The sequence below is a fragment of the Pogona vitticeps genome, chromosome 6, assembly GCF_051106095.1.
Source record: "Pogona vitticeps strain Pit_001003342236 chromosome 6, PviZW2.1, whole genome shotgun sequence".
NCBI lineage: Eukaryota > Metazoa > Chordata > Lepidosauria > Squamata > Agamidae > Pogona > Pogona vitticeps.
The window spans coordinates 42002923-42023013 of NC_135788.1; the positions used below are offsets into that span (position 1 = coordinate 42002923).

The following is a 20091-nucleotide window of genomic DNA, read 5'->3' on the forward strand; positions in this document are numbered from 1 at the left end:
TCAAGTCTTTAGATGACATCAGATGACCTATTACTGTTGTTTGCTGATGCGTATTTAAGGCAGACTTGTTTGTGTGATATGTTGAGACACTAACTTCTACATGTTGGGATAATAAGAAGATAAGGAGGAACAAAGGTCAAAATACTGTGGCATTTTATTTTTTTTTTTTTTTAATTTTATACAAAAAATACACAAAAGAACACATAACAAAAATACAAAAAAATACAAGTAATAGTGCTTATTATAAACTAAATTCTAATGTGCACCCCATACCCACGGGACTCTATTTACTATAATAATTTTTTTCTTACAGATTACCTCTCCAAAATTGTATTGAGTATTCTTTAGAGGCTTTCCCCCTTCCTTTCACTAACACAAATTCCACAAATTTACCCCAAATATCATAGAAATTGTTACATCTTATTTCCCCTCTTTTTATTTTAAGTTCCATAGTCAATTTATCATTTAATGCAATGTCCCATACTTCACAATACCAGTCTTCAATTTTAATATCCTTCTTGTCTTTCCAAAATCTAGCTATTAATATTCTAGCACCTGTCATAAAATTAGTGATTAATTCTTTCGAGTGATGGTCCAGATCTGTATTATCAAAAATTGACAATAAAGCAATTTTGGCATTAAAATCAATATCTTTACCAAATATATCACACATTTCCTTAAAAATCAATTCCCAAAATTTCTTAACCACTTTACATTCCCACCACATATGAAAATACGTACCAATTTCCTCATCACATTTCCAACATGCTTTGGAGTATGTTGGATTTATTATATTCAATTTTACAGGAGTCAAATACCACCTTAGACAGATTTTAAAAAAATTTTCCTTTATTCTTGTTGACATTAATCTTAACACTCTCATCCTCCACATTTTTGTCCAATCCTCTATTTTAATATCTGTTTTTAAATCGTTTTCCCAAATTAATTTTAAACCTTCTATTCCCCATTCTTTTTCCTCTTGTTCCAAAATTATATTATATATTTTACTTACTATTCCTTTCAAAATTGTATCTTGCATATCTTCATGTGATGACAGAAATTGTTCGTACTTAGTAAGTTCTCTACATTTACCATTAGTTTTCAACCAATCCTTTGTCCAGGTGTCTAACTGAATAAGATTATACCATGATAGTTTATTAGATTGCAGTTTAGACATAATCAACTCCTTCGATCTCATGTTACCCATCCAGTCCTTCAATCTTGCAACCCTTTTATTCTTAAATAATTCTACTAAATCCTTTAAATTTATAGGAAAGTTTTCTGTCTCAGTCACTAGTTTTAATGGTGAAGTTAAGGGACAAAACTTCTCTTTATATTTATTCCAAATATTTAACAGGTTTCTTAAAAAGGGGTTTTTAATCTGATTTATTGAACTTCTCTTTAGTATATTAAACAAGTATCCTTCAGCATTTCCATTTATTTCTGAAGATTCCATCTCCCACCAAATTAATTTTTCTTTATTGAATATAATATCTCCAATAACTCTTAATTGATTTGCTATATAATAATTTTTAACATTGGGCATACCTAAACCTCCTTTTTTTTGAGCCTTATACCAATATCTTTTATTTATTCTAGATTTTTTGCCTTGATTACAAAATCCATTAATTAATCCCTGCCAATATTTAAAATCCTCTTCTTCTAATCGTATTGGGAGCATCCTAAATAAAAAAGTGATCTTCGGTAATATTTTCATCTTAATTAAAGCGATTCTCCCAAACCATGATAGTTTCAATTTGGCGTACTCTTGCAATTTATCTTTAATTTCATTTTTTAATTTATTAAAATTTTTCTCTTTTAATTTTTGAGTTGTTCTAATTATGTTTATACCTAAATATTTGATAAGATTACACATTTTAACGCTATATTTATTCACAAACATGTCTTGCTCCTGTATATTATAGTTAAACATCATCATTTGTGATTTTTGCCAATTAATCCTTAAACCTGTTATTTCCCCAAATTTTTCTAAATGGTTTTTAATGTTTTCCATACTCTCTAATGGATTTTTAATAGTCAGTAAGGAATCATCAGCAAACAAATTAATTTTAATCATTTCATTTTTACCTGTTCCTTTAATTAATTTATCATTTCTTATTGCGTTAGCTAATAATTCTATAATCATGCAAAACAATATTGGTGAAAGTGGGCCGCCTTGTCTAGTACCTCGGCCTAAAAAGATCTTTTCCGTTATACCATCGTTAACTATTATTTCTGAAGTATTATCTAAGTATAATTGATCTATAACACCTCTAAACTTTTTACCAAATCCCCAACCTCTTATAAGAAGTTTTAGTGTTGACCATTCAACACAATCAAAGGCTTTAAATATATCCAATGATAAAATCATTGCTTTTATTTTTTCTTTTTCTATTTCATGTATAATATTTAATACTCGTCTAGTTAAATTGTCCATTTGTCTACCCTTAATGAACAGATCGAGATCAGTGAGCTTTTGTGGATCAAATCTACTTTTTGAGATATAAGGAATGACACTAACTCATGCATCAAAATATAAAAGATGTTGTATAAATATGGGACATTTTGGCGTGGAAGGCCAATTTCAAGTGTAATTGCAGAATGAAATTCATTTATTCAGTCTACCTTTGTGATTGAATTTGGCTTAATGTGGAAATGTCATGTTCATATTCTTTTTGTTTCCTTTTTTTTTCATTTAGCATCTAAGATGTCCACTGAAGGAGAGAGAGTTGATGATAGTCCAAGCACTAGTGGAGGGAGCTCTGATGGAGATCAGCGAGAAGGTGCTCAACAAGATCAAGAAAGAGAACAAGTTCAGCCCAGAAAAAAAGAGGGCAAAATCTCTAGCAAAACGGCTGCAAAACTTTCCACTAGTGCTAAAAGGTAATTCTCTATGTTCATTTTCAGACACCTTATTTTAAAGAATATCACCAGTAGCCATTAATTAGACTTCTAAAATATCTGTAATGTTTCAGTACTCTGCAAAGGTATATGTTAATTAGCATGCTTTAACATGATTATAGTAGTGATTGATAACTTGACTGACTAGTTTTCCCATCAAATGTTATTGTTATTAAAACAAAGGCTGATTTATAGTTTTAACTGATACGTGTTTATGTATGTATGGGGGGCAGGGGAGAGAGACTGATGTTCAGACATGTCAGTGTAATGTACAGTTAATTATCTATAGACATTTCAGACACTTCAGTAATTCAGCATGGTAAAACACTACAGTAGTATCTTTTGTTGTCACTGTGTTTCTGTTCCCCAGTTGGTTAGGTAAAATGTCAGAGTGACTGAAAATGCATTTTCATTTCATAGTGTTAAATCACAGATTTTCTTAGTACCTTTGGCTTTTTCACCCCTCTAGAGAAAAGATCGAGTTGGAGAATAGCTACTTAAGAGATCTTAGGCTGTTGCATCAGTCACTGCAAGATAATGATTGTTGTGTTTAGACTCTGCACAGATGGAGCCTGTATTTATAGTTTTTCCCCAAGCACATGGTAGCAATAGTCTTAACAGAAACATTCAAATCCTGTTTCTAAGAAACTCAGACCAATCAAGCCATTAAAAAAAAAAATTCTGGAGCATAGTTTTACTTATATTGCTTTAGTAAAATTCAGGGTAACTGATTGCATCGTCATCTTATACTGTTCAAAATCAGTAGAACTTTTATTGGTTAACATGGAACACTACTAATATAATCAAATGCTAGGTGTATTAAGTGAATAAGGACATTATTTCTTGCCTCTCTGTTCCTGCATATTACTGAGTTGTTGTCCCTCATATTGGCAACATCAGCATGATTGTTGCTACCAAATACTTTGTGTATGTTATATATATCCCTGTGAGATATAGACATGGAGGGGAGCCCTCCCACCGACATGTCATCCTCTCTTACTTCAGAAATAGAGGGATTTGCGACCTCCATTTCACCTATAAACATGGGTGAGGAAAAGGTGAGAATTGATTCTCCTGTGTATCTGGACAGAAAACCCAGGAGAAAAGCAACTTTTGGAGGAGGAGGGGTTAGCCATAGGGGGAAAAATAAATGAAGGGGAGAAGGAACAGCCAAAGGCAGACAAGACTAGAAACTCTCAAGAGAGAAACAAAGTAATATAAGGAACAGTGGAAGAAGAGAAAGAAAGAGAGGTGATAGAAGAGGAGGAGATCTGTGGGAGAAGCAGAAGAAAAAGAACCTGAGCTATGTGAGGAGTGGGAATGGATAACAAAAGAGGACACATGGACTGGGGAGATAGCTTGGCTTCAGGTCCCTTGGGAAGAAGTGGAGAGACAAAGAAAACACCATCCTCCTAGAAAACCATCCTTGTGCGGAGAGAGAGAGAGAGAGAAGAGGAGATGCTGCTACTTGCAGTTGGCGAGGCAGGTGAGAGAAGTAGCTACAGAGAGAGGAGAGGTGACATGGAATCCCTCCCAAGGGACAAATCTGAGAGGGATCTTGCTCATTGGAGGAATTGGATGGTTTGAGAGGAAGAGGGGGAAAGATACTAAGGACAGCTGGGCACGACACCCTGTTGCAACTCCCTGTGTATGGGCCAACACAGTCTTCCTCCCCAAAAGTATCTGAAAGAGAGTTAAGCATCAAACCAGAAGAATCCTAATTGGATGTCCCCAGATGAAAGGACTGGTTTGTCCCTGCCATTTGACCCAGAGTTTGAACCCTTTGAAGTAGTGGCAGAAAAGTTACCTAGGTTGTTAATAAAAGTTGAACAGTTTGAGCATGAAGTGGACTCTGGGCATTCTTTCCCAGAAATAAGAGTTGTGGGGGCACAAGTTAACACCTGTGCAGACGAATTTCTGTATTTAGGTTTCTTTGTTAAGGCTAATTTTTTGTTCTTCATATTCTTTGGCATCAGTCATCATCTGTCCTTGAACAAGGCTGAATTGGCAAGGTTCTTGATTGGTTCAAAGGTAGAATATAAGTGGCTTCAAGCAAAGCTATAAGTAGTAGGAAACTATGTGCCTTCATTTTTTTCCTGCCCTCATAAAAATGAGGCAGTGGAGGAAACTGCAGAGGTCACAGACAGGCTTTTTGTTTGCAAGGAGAGTAGAGGCTATAAGCTGACACCTTGAAGCCTTTTTTTTCTCCCTTTTTTCTCCCTTTCTTTCTTTCTTTTTTTCAGTGAATCTTTAGTCTCCATCTTGCTTAGCCAGTCTGTTTTCAAGAACAGTGACATAACATCTAGTCAGATATTTATTGGGGACTTATAGGGACAATTTGATTTTTCCTCTGCATCCCAATTTTTAAAACATCTACATTTAAAGAAGAATATTGGAGGATGCAAAAATTGTCATGTTATAACTTTAATTTTCCTGGTAAGGGTATACCCAACTTAGATATTTGTTTTTACACTTGAATCATATAGCTACTTTGATTCTAAAAAAGATCAGTAGGGAAAGATCACTGGGAGTTCAGATGAATGTTTTCTTGTTTTCTTTCATGAAAAGAAAACAAAGTTTAAAACAGTGGAGAAATTTCTTTTGTGCACATAGTGCATTTATATGCTCTTTATGGTAATCTCATTTAAATTTTTATAGAGACTGGTATGGATAAGGAGTATGACTAAAACAGATTTATATGTACAGTATGGGATTGATTTATTTTAATTTTATCAAGGATTAAGAATTATTTTAAAGACATGGAAGAATAAGCAAAATTTTCTCACATAGGAATGGTAAATGATGCCAGGTCTCTCTGTAGTTGGCATGCCAGCATCAGTTGGTAGAAAGCATTCGATGTCACAGAGGTTACATGAGCCTGTAGTAGTCTCTTGGGAAAAACTGGATGAACAAGTATTCATAAATTATGTCAGAAATTAAATTACCAGTTTTATTTGAATCTTTTGCAGGACTACATAGGTCTTTGATCTCATCCAGGAAAGCTCTTCGATACTTATGTTGAAGATTCTGACAGAATCCTGCTGCTGTTTTCCACTTGCTCAGTGCTTTGTTGTGTAAATGTGTTATGCTGTTGAAGTGAATCCAAATTATTCTCAAATTCTTGTTTATGTATTTGTAAAAATATTTTGGACATTTCATATGACAACTATGAAATATTTCACCTTTAGTATAACAGTTGTTTATTTTGAAATTGTGCAAACAAAATGGAATTTGGACAGTATTTTTTATACTAAATATATAATAAGCAGTAATGACAGTTGTTATGGGTTAGTGTGTGTGTGTAGATTTAGATGCTTGCATTTGTGCTCGTTGTTGGGGCTTTACATCCCTATGAGGATGTTGAGGCTTTTCATCCCTCATATATGTTGAGATAAATAAGATGAAATAAATAATGGATGAAAATCATTGATTGTTTAAAACCAGATAACTAAAAATATCCTTGTACATTGCACAACAATAATTGTTATCAGTGTAAAGATGTCAGATTTTTCTGTAAACACTTTTGTTGCCTGTGAGGTATACATAGGGTTCCATTTACCCACTCTGTGCAGGCTTCCTATAGGTTGTTGTCTGGCAAGTTTTGCAAGTTCTTTATTTGTTGTGAAATGCAAGACGTGCTTAACAAGAGAAATACAGTAAACTGGGGGTAAAGACTGAGGAAGAATATTTTATATATCCAGAGAATTCATGAAAAATAGTCAAAAATCCAATTTTATAGTATGGTTTATTTCCTCTATTCTTTTCTTGAAGGGTACATGATTAAAATATATTTTTGTCTTTAGTGGTCATAGTAGTGCTAATAATTTTGAGAAAGTGCTAGAATATATATGCTACCTAGATCATATATTTAACTCAGAAGATGATTTTCATAGTAAGTTAGCATAAGTAAACTTGAAGCAATAGAGAAAAACCAAACAACTGGTAGTTGTGTTAGGCTTTGTTCAAAACACATTAAAATCCAAACAGGCAAGATTTGAAAGCAAAAGGAATTCTAAACTACTTTTTATACCTGTCTGAAGCTCGGACATACTTACAGAGTATTTTAACCTAAGATTGGAAGGCATTCTTTTAAAAAAAAACCCAAGCAAAGAATATATTTTTAGTTGCAATGGTACATCCAGATTAAATCTTAAGGCTGATATAGAGTGACTAATAATCTTTTTTTAATTGTTGGTTATTTTATTTCTATTCACAGTGTAATGCTGATTCATATAGTAGCTGGCATGATAGATAGAACTGATCATTTAAATTAAGTTTTTTTTTCTTTTAAAACAATTTAATATTAGAGTAAAAAAAACCTTAATTGTGAAAATTAAGTGAGAAATATAAAGCAGGTTAAAATCCAGATGTGGTCCAAACAAAAGTATGAGGTAGATGTAGCAGTCTCTTCTAGTTAATTCATGAGCATGAGAGATCTGATTTGCAGTTGACAAATTTCAGAAATCGTAAGTTTTATGAATGACAAAATGTTCCGCAGATATCACATTATAGAGGAGGTGGGGAAGGTGGCTGGTTTTGTACTAGTGTGTGTGTTTGGAGGAGAGAATGGAATGGAAGGGAATTTCCTGCTATTTTACCTGAAGTAAGAAGTGATTAGTGTAATTTTGGTTTGAAGCAAGCTGATCTGTTTGTGGCTAAGGGAGAAGGATGATGGCTGGATAGCTGGCTGTGGAGATAATCTGGCTGTGGAGCTAGAGGTTGGGAGTCTGATTTCCCCACTGCACACCCCAGAAGAGATAGCCTGTATGGTCCAGGGCAGGGGTCTCAAAATATTTCACCATGATAATATATTTTCCACAGCTTTGAGGGTATGCCCGGCTGCCAGCGCTCCTGCACTCTCGCATGCATGCCCGCCCACACTCCCATCCGCCTGCATTCCCGCCTGCCCACATTCCTGCTCATCTGCCTGCCTGCACTCCCACCAGCCGGGGCTGGATCAAAAGGCAAGACAGACTGGACATGTGCTAAGGGGGTACTTTGGAGACCCCTGGTCTAGAGCAAGCTGCACAGTTGCAGATAAAGGGAATGGTAAACAACTTCTGAGTACTCTGTACCAAGAACACCCTGAAAAGGATCATCTGATCTAAGACTGTATTATAATAATAATTTATCGTCATTGTAAGTATATACACATACAACGAAATTCACAGACACCCAGAGACCAGACACATGTATTATTATTATTATTATTATTATTATTATTATTATTATTATTATTATTATTATTATTATTATTATTATTATTATTATTATTATTATTATTATTATTATTATTATTATTATTATTAATTATTATTATTATTATTATTATTATTATTATTATTATTATTATTATTATTATTATTATTATTATTATTATTATTATTATTATTTATTGAAGAATAGAAGCAAAATTTGAATTTCTTCTTCTGATTGCTCTAGTGGCTAATGGAAGAGAGGAGTAAAGAAATCCAGGGCTTGCTCAGGTTTGTTATTGCCATGCTAATATATGGTTTAGTGAATGAGTAGGCAGCCTTAGGCCTTCCAGATGTGTCTAGCTTTGTTGTTGTTACATGCCATCAAGTCACTTCCGACTCATGGTGACCCTATGAATGAGAAATCTCCAGAATGTCTTATCTTCAACTGCCCTGCTCAGGTCTTGTAAACTCAAACCTGTGGGATTCTTTAGGGAGTTAGTCCATCCCATATTTGGTCCCCCTCTTCTCCTGTTGCCTTTCACCTTTCCCAACATTCTTCTCTTTTCCAGAGGATCCTCCATTTTTATGATATGTCCAAAAGAGGACACCCTCAGTTTCAACATGCTTGTGTCCAGAGGTATAGTTCAGGCTTGATCTAATCTAGGCCCGCTTACTTGTTTTGCTGGTGGTCCAGGTTATCCACAAAGCTCTCCTCCAGCACCATGTTTCAAATGAATCATTGTGTTTTTCCTGTCTACTTTCTTATTTATTTTATTTATTTATTTAAAATACTTTTACACCTCCTTTTTTCCTTAAAAAGGACCCATGGTGCTTACATCATCAAAATGCAGTATTAAAAGCAAAAGTGGTAAATATACAAATACAAAAAGGATCAAACAAATACCATACTAAAAAGTATAAGTACCATCAAAACACAGTCAAAGCAGTAAGTTACAATAATCCATTTAAAAACATAAGCAACACCAAAATGCAGTCAAAGCAGTAAGGTACAACAATCCATTTAAACCTCCACCCAGGCAGGCAGTCACTCAGGGAAAGCTTTCCTGAAGGAAAAGGTCTTTGCCTGCTTGCCGAAGAACATTAAAGATGGGGCCAGCCTAGCCTCCTATGGGAGGGAGTTCAAAAGTCTGGGAAAAACAACAGAGAAGTCTCTCTCCCATGTACCCATCAAGTGCACCTGTGAAGATGGCGGACCAACAGAAAATTCTCCCCTGATAATCTTAACACCAAAGGGGCTCATAAAGGGAGATGTGGTCCTTGAGAGAGCTTGGGCTGAAGTCATTCAGGGCTTTATAGGTTAGAATCAGTACTTCACTGTCCACCCTTCACACCCATACATGGTGACTGGAAATACAAGAGTGTGGATGGTCTTAGTCTTGGTCTCCAGTGGCACATTTTTACACTCGATGTTCTTTTCAGTTGCTGCCTTTCCTATTCTCAGTCTTCTGATTTTTGAGGTGCAGTCTCCCTATGGATTGATGGTTGAACCATGGTATACAAAATTTCTATGTCAGTTTCTTCATTATGAGCACTACAAGTCCCATTATCCTTGTTCATTTGCCAAATTTAATGATTCCTGGAGTGATCCATTATGTTGTGCATTGTGTACTTTAAGCGGGACCAAATCACTAGCTTCTGATGTAGTGTGCTTTGTATGATACCATCCTTTATGTCAGTGGTTCCCACCCTTGGGTAACCCAGATGTTCTTCGACTGCAGTTCCCAGAAGCCTTCATCACTGGGAGTTGCAGTCCAAGAACTCCTGGGTTACCCAGGGTAGTCACTGCTTCATGTCATGATTAATTGCTGAGCCCATATGGTTCACGTTGTACTTCTGCATTATGCCTTACTGTTACTTGAGCTTTGCCAGTGTTCCATTTGAAATATTAATATGTATGATTCTGCCAAAGAACATAGACATCCCATTTCATTGTATGTGGAGACACTATTATGCCAAATTAACTATCAGCCCTGACTTCTGAAAAGTTCTTTTCAAATCCACATTGTTCAAAGAGATTTGTTTCCTAATTGTGCCTAAAAGTCTTCCTAATAACTGAGCCTTATCCTTCAAGTAAGTGGTATCGTTTAATATTCTTATAATGTATTCAAAAAGAACTAAGTTCAAATATTTTCCCCCGTAGGCTTGGTCATCTTTATAGAAGACAGGCACTAAATGTTAAAATGAAATACATAAATGTCAACTACATGACCAAAAATGTTGCATTGTATGTTTTGGGAGTGTAAAGATTCTTATTAATTGAAAATCAGTAGACTAAATATGGTTGATAGTCCCAACTAGAAGAGAGCTTTTAAACAAGTGCTGTTTGCATGACAGTTGACTTATCATGTTCCCATTGGTTTGCTAGATCTGCCTCTTCTATTTGGGATTAGCTATTAGATTTAGGCTGTTAATGGCATTCTGTGCTTGCTTGTTAATAAAATGTATTTTTTTTAAAAAAGCTTAATTTAAATCTTTTCATTTTTATGAGTACCATTGGCCCCTTTCGTTCTCTTATTCTCTCTGGGTTGTCTGTGAATTGGGAGAAAGAGAGAAGGGGTCTCATTGTGCTGATCATTTGATCATGTTCTATACTTCAGTACAACTCCTACTGTCTCCCAGTCTGAAGTGTTTTGGGTTTTTTTTAACCATGCAGAGTGATGACCACCTGCTCTGATCAGTTTCTTATTATGTTGAACTTTACTTGCCTGCTTCAGTACTTTGTGTAGACCTCGGTGATCTCTTTTTATGTCTTGTAATGTGCTGTTGTACAATGGGAGAGTACTGTTGTTCTCATCCCTAACCAGCTTGACATAGACATCACATAGACATGGATCCGCCCTTTGATCTGATCCAACACAGGAGTTTTTAATAAGTGATTTTGAATTTTACATAGAAGAACATTCACCATCTCTTGAATCTCTGTCAGTAAGAGTCTGGACTATCCTGCATCAAGCTTTTTAAAATCAAGACTGTAGTTGTTTCTCAAAATTCAGTGGTTGGCTCCCCCCCACACAGACTTTGGAGTGCATAGAAACCATGTTTGAGCGTTGTTTGAATAGAAGTTATGCATATTTGGACTAGATGGCCTTATAGACCCCTTCCAACTCAGTTCTATGATTCTGTTTGCTGCACCTGGTTATCCCAGTTGTTTGAAGGGCAGGTTCAACCTCTTCTCAACTTTATTTGAAAAGACATGTTTACTTTGTGTAATCTATGGCCGTGTTCTGTATCATGTAATGTGTGGGCAAATTGTGTCCCCTGGATGTTGTTAAGGCGCACCTCCTTTCAGCCCTAGTTACCACAGCCAGTGGTAGTTGATGGTAGGAATTCCAGTCCAACATTGCCACAAGTTGTTGGCTCCTGTATTATACTTAGGCAAACTTACAGCAGTAGTTTATCTGGTGGCAGAATCAGAGGTTGGGAGTTCAATTCTCCACTGTGCCTCCTGCAAGTAGAGCCAGCTTGCATAGCCGTGGGCAAGCGGCACAGTCCCAGGGCACACCCAGAAGAAAGGACTGCTAAACCACTTCTGAGTATTCTCTATCTGGAAAACTCTGAAAACAGTCACCTTAGGTCAGAATTTATTTGACAGATGATGATGGTGATGATGATGAAACTCAGCAAGATGTTTGTAGCATTAGGGCATTATATATTTAAAAGTGTCCTTGAATAATACACAAATATAACAAAAGGATACATGGTGTGAAACCATTGTGGGTGGGACTTATGTAAAATCTTTTCCCCAAATATATATGCACATGCTGCGACATATTTCTTTCCTGTCTTGCATTGGTTAGAACCTTTATGACAGTAATGATCAGTTTGGCAGTTGTAAAAGAATCCTCCACATACTGTATGTGCTAACACATGGATTAGTTTATTTTATTTTCTATATTAATCAAGAAAATTTATGTTTTCAGTTTATGTTGCTGATATTATGTTTTTTAAAAAGGCAGTTGAGAAAAATCCAAGCTAGACACAATTGAAAAATTACATAGTGCAAATGTTTGAATATAATAAGACAACTTTTAAGTATTTTTACATTTGTGGGATTGAGTGCTGACCAAGGTGGAAGATATGTTTTTGTTTGAAATAGATGTTTTACTGGCATTGCAGTGGAAAGTGAGACTATTGCTGAGATTCAAGATACTTTTTAAACTCTTCTGGATGTATTTAGATTTAGCTGAAGATGGAGGTATAGTAATTTCCTATAAATAACTTGAATCATGACTAGAGATGGGCACAAACTGCCAGTTCAGCCAGTGGCCGCACAATTGATCTGCAGTTTGGCACCTCACCCCTCCAGCAGGTGCCCACTTAGAGGTAGGGCCACAGCTTCCCTGGCCCACCTCCTCTGGATGCTGCCTCTGAATCGGTGCCAGCTGGGGGAGTGGGGTACCAAGCTGCAGATCAGCTGTGTGGCCATCAGCTGAACTGGCACAAAGTGCTGAACCAACATTTCATGCCCATCTGTAGTTATGACCTCAGTATTGCAGTGTACCACTCTTTACCTCTGGTTTACAATATTGTTGTGGATACCACGTTTCCCCGAAAATAAGACAAGGTCTTAAATCAATTTTTGTTCCAAAAAACACATTAGAGCTTATTTTCAGGGAATGTTTTATTTTTTTCCTGTACGACAATCTAGATTTATTCAAATATGGTCATGTCATCTTCTTTTGGTTGTTACACAATGGTGGAGGGACGGGATTTCACTTAACTGTGGCTTTTGGGGTAGAGCTTATATTGTTAGCATCCTGAAAAATCATACTAGGGCTTATTTTCAGGTTAGGTCTTATTTTCAGGGAAATGGTATAAAAATGTACAGTTGCCCATAAAGAGCTCTTACTGTGTTGCATGTCATTATGGGCAACTGTACATTATTGTTCAATCTGTTCTTCTTTGCATCTGCACAATAATGTAGGTTATTATCAGATCATATAAAAAAGCAAAAAAGGAAAAAAAAGTAGTGTGCTGCTTATATACCACATAGTGCTTAAAACACTGTTGGTAGTTTACAATTTACAGTAATTATCCATGCTACACATTGCCCTCCCCCAGCAAACTGGATACTCATCTTACTGAGCTCTGAAGGTTGTAAGGCTAGGTGAACCTCGAGCTGACTACTTGGGACAACCAGGTTGGGAGCAGCGTTTCAGCTGCAGTACTGCAGTTTAATCATTCTGCCACAAGGCACTTCTCAGACAGAAATCATTCATATTAATACATGCCCATGTGTGGAGTGGTTGGCTTCTTGTATACATTGTTACATTCTGTTCTTTAGTGCTTTACACAAAATTAGCCGCCTAGAGTAATCTTAATTGATTAGATAGGCGGGATATAAAATAAATAAATAAATAAATAAATAAATAAATAAATAAATAAATAAATAAATAAGTTTCTTGGAGGTTTTCCCCATATAAAAAGTTTCTAGTTTTTTCAGGACAGAACAAACTACTCTATTTCTTTGTAGTTAAATGCTTAGTTTTTCATTTTCGTTTGTTAATACATTTACATCTTCTCTTTCAAATACTGTAGATTTTGTTAGGTTCTTCAACTGACACAAGAAATATACATAAACATACAGACATAATCGAAAAAATAAAGCCACCTGTCCCTCACTCTGCCCAGAATATTTTTTCTTTTAGAAAAGTATTTTTTTATTGAAGAAGTCTCCACACACCCTTTAATGCTATTTTTTTAAGGATACAAAAATGTTCCATAAAGTAAGGTGCACGTGGAGCCCAATATATGGCAAGATTGTTTCCTATGGCTCTAGAGGGCACAAGGGGAACTGGGGGCACTTTTAAAAACATAATTAAATGGTTTGGAGAGGCAAGGATTTCTTTTGGGCCCCAGAGGGACATACTTTTACCAGTCTTGATTTTAAACCAGTGCAAATTCAAAACTGAAGGAGTTCCTGCTTTTAAAGTTTTGAAAGAGGAAACTATATTAATCTGTTTCAGCATGTTGAATAACAAACAAGAGAAACAGGGAACAAAACATTGTGGCATCTTAAAGACTAATAGATTTGTTTCAGTGTGAGCTTTTCTGGACCAAAGTTCATTTCCTCAGACACATGCTTATTCTATGTCATCTTTATTTATACATACAGTATCCCCGTGGTAGTTCTTTCCGATCTTTCTTTGTAATTGCCTTTTAAAAATAATAGCTACTTTGAGATCTTTAACAGTGTCCTGAGAGTTTGAGGTGTTACAAAACTGTGTTTCCAACTACTGTAAGCAGAATGGGCTATAGGACACTGATGATATGTCTCTCTTGGGAGCTGTATATGACTAACATTCTCTTATTAGGGGTCGATCTTGTAGCAGATTGTTTCAGAATACCAGTCCACCTCTGCCTGTCTGGTTAAAAGTCCAGATGGATCTCAGATTTGTGGACAGAAGTGAGGAAGCACTATTCAGCACTAGCTGTGAATACTTTCATAGCTGTGCTTCTGACCTAAAGATACAGTATAGTGATGCCTCGCTTAATGATGTTAATTTGTTCCAGCGAAATTGCTGTAGAGCGAAAACGTCGTTAAGCTAAAATAAAAAACCCATTGAAACACATTAAAACCCAGTTAATGTGTTCCAATGGGCTAAAAACTCACAGTCCGGCGAAGATCCTCCATATGGCGGCCATTTTTGGTGCCTGTATAGCGAGGAATCTGTCCCTAAGCACAGCGGGGAGCCATTTTGAGCACCCGGTGGCCATTTTGAAAACCCGACGATCAGCTGTTTTGATCGTCGGAATGCGAAGAATCGGTTCCCGAAGCAGGGAACCAATCTTCGCAAAGCGAAAAAACCCAATGTAAAACATCATTTTGCGATCGCAAAAAGATCGTTGTATAGCGGATTTGTCGTAATGCGGGCAATAGTTAAGCAGGGCACGACTGTACATGTTATTGTTGAAGGTGAAATAGTTATGCAAGACAAAGTCATACCATTTAGTAGCCAGATTTGCCATTAACTCATTTGGCATTGTATTTTTGATGCCTTGTATATCATCTTTGTGAGAAATTTAATAAAAGCCTGCCTGCCTGCCTGCCTGCCTGCCTTCTCTCTCTCTCTCTCTCTCTCTCTCTCTCTCTCATAAATATATATGCTATAATTGCCCCTACATTGTGGCCAGGACAGTGTCATCTGGGAGATTGTGGATGGACTGGCATTTACTTACAAAGTTGATTGTATCTATTTTGTAATTGGCAGTACTGGTTTGAATTTGTTTTTTACATTTTTGAAGGTGCATCTAGCACTTCTCATATTTCAGTAAGATGAAATAGTATATTAAAATCCCTGTATTCTGGAGTCACTTATTCTTCTCTTTTATGTATGCAAGAATATGTATATGCTGGAAGAATTATAAACAATATTGTTAAATCATAGTTTAGAACCCCCTCACCAATTGCAGTGTGCTCTTCCCCCCTCTTTCCTTCTCTGGCAGCCACGGAACACCTGTGCAGGCACCATACAAAACTGAGCTGAACCACTGAACAGCAGTTCATGCCTATCTGTATATTTAAGTGTATATATAACATTTCCCAGATAGTGTCCCCTTTTTTCATTTTGGTTAGGGTTTTTTTTTTTGTTATATGTGCTTTGAAGATATAACAGTGTTCAGTAATCTATAAAGGTAGTCTATTGACCTTGTTTGATATTAAAGCAAGTGCTGTAAGGATAGCTGTGGTGTTCTGGAACAGTTTTATGTTTACCTTGGGAAATCCATTTTTATTCCTATGAGCTGTGTTTAATAGGCTTTTTGTATTGTACAAGCTACTTGTGTACCTGAGATCAGAATTCATCTTCGTGACTAACAGATGCGTTTGAGCAAAGGGAACTTTCATGGTATCTTATTCCCTTAACTTTTGTTTGGGAACAAGGATACTTATAACAAGCCAAGGACGGATAGTGCAGGTATTTGAGGAAGCTGGCCAGATAACATGTACATCTATCTGTTTTCCAGTATTGTTTATCTTTTCCTTATTCTCCTTGTGATTTGTCTACCACATGAGTAATGTTCCAATTTTAATTAGTATAACATAGGAAAAGACACATTTAGTTCAGAAAAAGATGGAAAGGTGCATTGTACTTTATGGGAATGACCATACACTTAAGGATGAGATGGTTGGACAGTGTCATCGAAGCAACCAACATGAATTTGACACAACTCCGGGAGGTGGTGGAAGATAGGAGGGCCTGGCGTGCTCTGGTCCATGGGGTCACGAAGAGTCGGACACGACTAAACGACTGAACACACACACATATTTACTGTATATAAATAATAAATATGCATAGTATCGGGCTGTACACATCATTGAAGGTAATAAGAAGCTATTTGCTAACTTAAGACATTTAGCTTAAATCGGTTACAGATCTAAGTCCAAAATTATCACTTAAGCATATTGTGCAGGATAATATTATTCTTTCAAATTAAAAATGTATAGTTTGGAATTCGTATGTCACCAGTACTTGTTGGGTTTCAGGACTAACTGGGCATGCTGAGATGTCATGCTTATGTTGCTGAGTCACTTTCGGGTTTGCTTGGAACAGGCATGACTAAATAAGCCATAGAGTTCAATTTGTGGTTGAACTTGTTTACAAACATGTTTGCTGCTTGTTTACAGTAAGCCAAAGCTTCATTTAGACATCTGATTTTTGGAATTTATGGATTACAGGCCACAGAGGTCTGTGAGAATTCTCCAAGCTACACTTCTGGGGACTTTAATCAAGAAATCTAAGACATACAGGAGTTGCAAGGGATTATGTATCTGATAAGTAGTTTTGTGGGGGGTTTTGTTGCTTTTTTATTTTTAGAGAAAATTCCTGTGCAGAGCCTAACACAACCATAATCTATCGGAACTCTCAAAGAGCTTAGCCCTGCCCAATCATTTCTCCTCTCTGTTCCACAGAATGAAAACAACTGCCAGACTCTAGGAATTCATTTGCTTCATTACTTGGAAATGCCTAGCACACCTCTGATTTATAAAAGAAATCTGATTGAGGGAATTCCTGCAGATTTCTGGGAGCTGTAGTCCACAAATTTCAAAAGTCCCATGCTTAGTTTCGTTACATTCCTGGCTCATTGAGATGTGTGACCAGAACCATTCCGCCTCTCATTTTTCAGTTTTTTAACTGGTGGTGTTTAAAGTTGTTGTTTTGTTGTTCTTTAGTTGTTCCGTTGTGTCCAACTCTTTGTGACCCCATGGACCAGAGCACACCAGGCCCTCCTGTCTTCTACTGCCTCCCAGAGTTTGGTCAAATTCATGTTGGTAGCTTTCGTGGTGCTGTCCAATCATCTTGTCCTCTGTTGTCCCCTTCTCCTCTTGCCTTCACACTTTACCAACATCAGGGTCTTTACCAGCGAGTCTTCTCTTCTCATGAGATGGCCAAAGTATTGGAGCCTCAGCTTCAGGATTTGTCCTTCCAGTGAGCACTCAGGGTTGATTTCCTTTAGAACTAATAGGGTTGTTCTCCTTGTAGTCCAGGGGACTCTCAAGAGTCTCCTCCAGCACCACGATTCAAAAGCATCACTTCTTTGGCGGTCAGCTTCCTTTATGGTCCAGCTCTCACTTCCATACATCACTACAGGAGAAACCATAGCTTTGACTATTTGGACTTTTTTTGGCAAGGTGATGCCTCTGCTTTTTAAGATGTTGTCTAGGTTTGTCATTGCTTTTCTCCCAAGAAGCAGTCTTCTTATAATTTCGTGGCTGCTGTCACCATCTGCAGTGATCATGGAGCTCAAGAAAGTAAAATCTGTCACTGCCTCCATATCTTCCCCTTCTATTTGCCAGGAGTTGAGGGGACTAGTGGCCATGATCTTAGTTTTTTTGATGTTGAGGTTCAGACCATTTTTTGCACTCTCCTCTTTCACCCTCATTAAGAGGTTCTTTAATTCCTCCTCACTTTCTGCCATCAGAGTGGTATCATCTGCATATCGGAGGTTGTTGATATTTCTTCCAGCAATCTTAATTCCGGTTTGGGATTCCTCCAGTCCAACCTTTTGCATGATATATTCTCAATATAAGTTAAATAAGCAGGGAGACAATATACAGCCCTGTCGTACTCCTTTCCCAATTTTGAACCAATTAGTTGTTCCATATCCAGTTCTAACTGTTGCTTCTTGTCCCACGTATAGGTTTCTCAGGAGACAGATAAGGTGGTCAGGCACTCCCATTTCTTTAAGAACTTGCCGTAGTTTGTTATGGTCCACACAGTCAAAGGCTTTTGTTGTTTAAAGTACTTACTTTAAATTTAAAATAAAAATTTGCTTGCTGATCTCTCAAAAAAAGGATAGAAATTGAAAACTTGTTTTGAATGCATGTTCCATATATGTACTTGAATAGGTCTTGCTGCCACTTATTTGATGAACCACTGTACATTCTAAATTTTTTTAGAAATGTATCAGTTTTCAGAAAGTAGTTAATTTTTAAAAAGGCAAAGCATGATTACTATTTTTGCATTTGTAATTGGTAAGACATTGTGCCATGTGTCTGAAATTGAACTGCTTTTTGAACCTGGTAAAGCTTTAAATTAAATTTGGTTTGATATGAGTGTCTTCTGAAATAGAAACTGGATATTATTTGGGGCATGTTCCAGATATCTGTGCATGCCTCTTCTGGATTATAGTAAGCTAAATTAAGGAGTAATGTTAGCTAAAGAATACAGTGGTGCCCTGCATAGCGATGATGATCCATTCTGAAAAAATTGTCGGTATGTGGATTCGTCGCTATGCGGGTCAAAAAAGCCCATAGAAACGCATTAAAACACGTTTAATGCGTTCCTATGGGCAAAAAACTCACAGTTCTGCGGAAATCCTCCATGCGGCCGCCATTTGCGCTGCCCGGTAAGTGAGGAAAGGGCGCGAAAACACAGCGGGCGGCCATTTTCTTCACCTGGCGGCCATTTTGGAACCGCCAATCAGCTGTTCTTAAAACATCGTTATGTGATAATCGGTAAGCGAAATGCTTACCGATCATCGCAAAGCAATGTTTTATCAAAGTGATCACAAAAACCACATCGCTATACGGATTTGTCATTAAACGAATTGCTCGTTATGCGGGGCACCACTGTACTATTAACTTTTTATATTTCTTTTACAAATCGAGACTTATTTTCCATTTACTGGAGTAAAAAAATAAAATTGAAAATAAAATATTAAAAATTATGTCATTTTAACTCCTGTTTCTTTTTTCTTAAGAATTCAGAAAGAACTTGCAGAAATTACATTAGACCCTCCTCCAAACTGTAGGTGAGTTTTAAATGGATTCTGTTTATTTTGAATATGAAAATTCTACTGGAGGTAAATCTTGCCTGTGTCTTGAATCTCATTAGTGAGACTTAAGGCATAAAAGCTTATTGTTATCATTTATACTTTTTCACGGTAGGAATAATGATGACATAGATAAATTGAAAACATGATAATCAGATCTATCCAGATCTGTGTTGTTCTTTAATTCTTATTAAGATACTTTGATTTAGTTATTGATGTGTTGTTGGCCAATGGTTATGTTTCTAGCACAAGAAAAGATAGCTGATTTGAAGGTTTTCTTCTTTTTCCTGAGCATTTTGTAGGGCTGGGTTTTAGCTAGGGTAGATTTGATTTAAATAAAATTCATTTAAATTATGATTTAAATTTTAAAAACTGGATTTTGTGACTATTTAAATATTTAATTTTTTATTTAAATTGTTATTTAAATCACTTTAAATTTGATTTTATCCACCCTGGTTATGGTATGTGCATTCATTTTGAATATATAAAATAAAGGCACTGAAATCTTGTTGTTTTGTATTTCACTTATCCTGTTCTCTCAGAACAATGGTTGGCTATGTGAGACAACATGTTTGCTAACTAGATATAAATTTATTTTTGGAATTTGACTGGAAGTTGTACTTTCATATTTACAGTGTTGCTTGTATATTGTATGTCTAATTCGAGGAAGTAAAAGTATATTAATGTACATGGTTGT

At 36.3% G+C, this 20091-nt stretch overlaps 1 protein-coding gene across 2 annotated transcripts in view; it reads left to right on the forward strand.

The window, feature by feature from the left end:
• UBE2E2 (ubiquitin conjugating enzyme E2 E2) overlaps positions 1 to 20091 on the forward strand; it is a 248138-nt gene that overhangs the window by 10962 nt on the left and 217085 nt on the right. Inside the window, exons 2-3 of one of the 2 annotated variants that reach the window (XM_020807469.3) lie at positions 2700 to 2883; positions 19323 to 19373. In XM_020807469.3, the coding sequence (XP_020663128.1) occupies positions 2708 to 2883; positions 19323 to 19373 (227 nt within the window). In that variant the 5' untranslated portion in view covers positions 2700 to 2707. The remainder of the gene's footprint in view (positions 1 to 2699; positions 2884 to 19322; positions 19374 to 20091) is intronic. The other variant, XM_073003389.2, reaches the window with a different exon arrangement.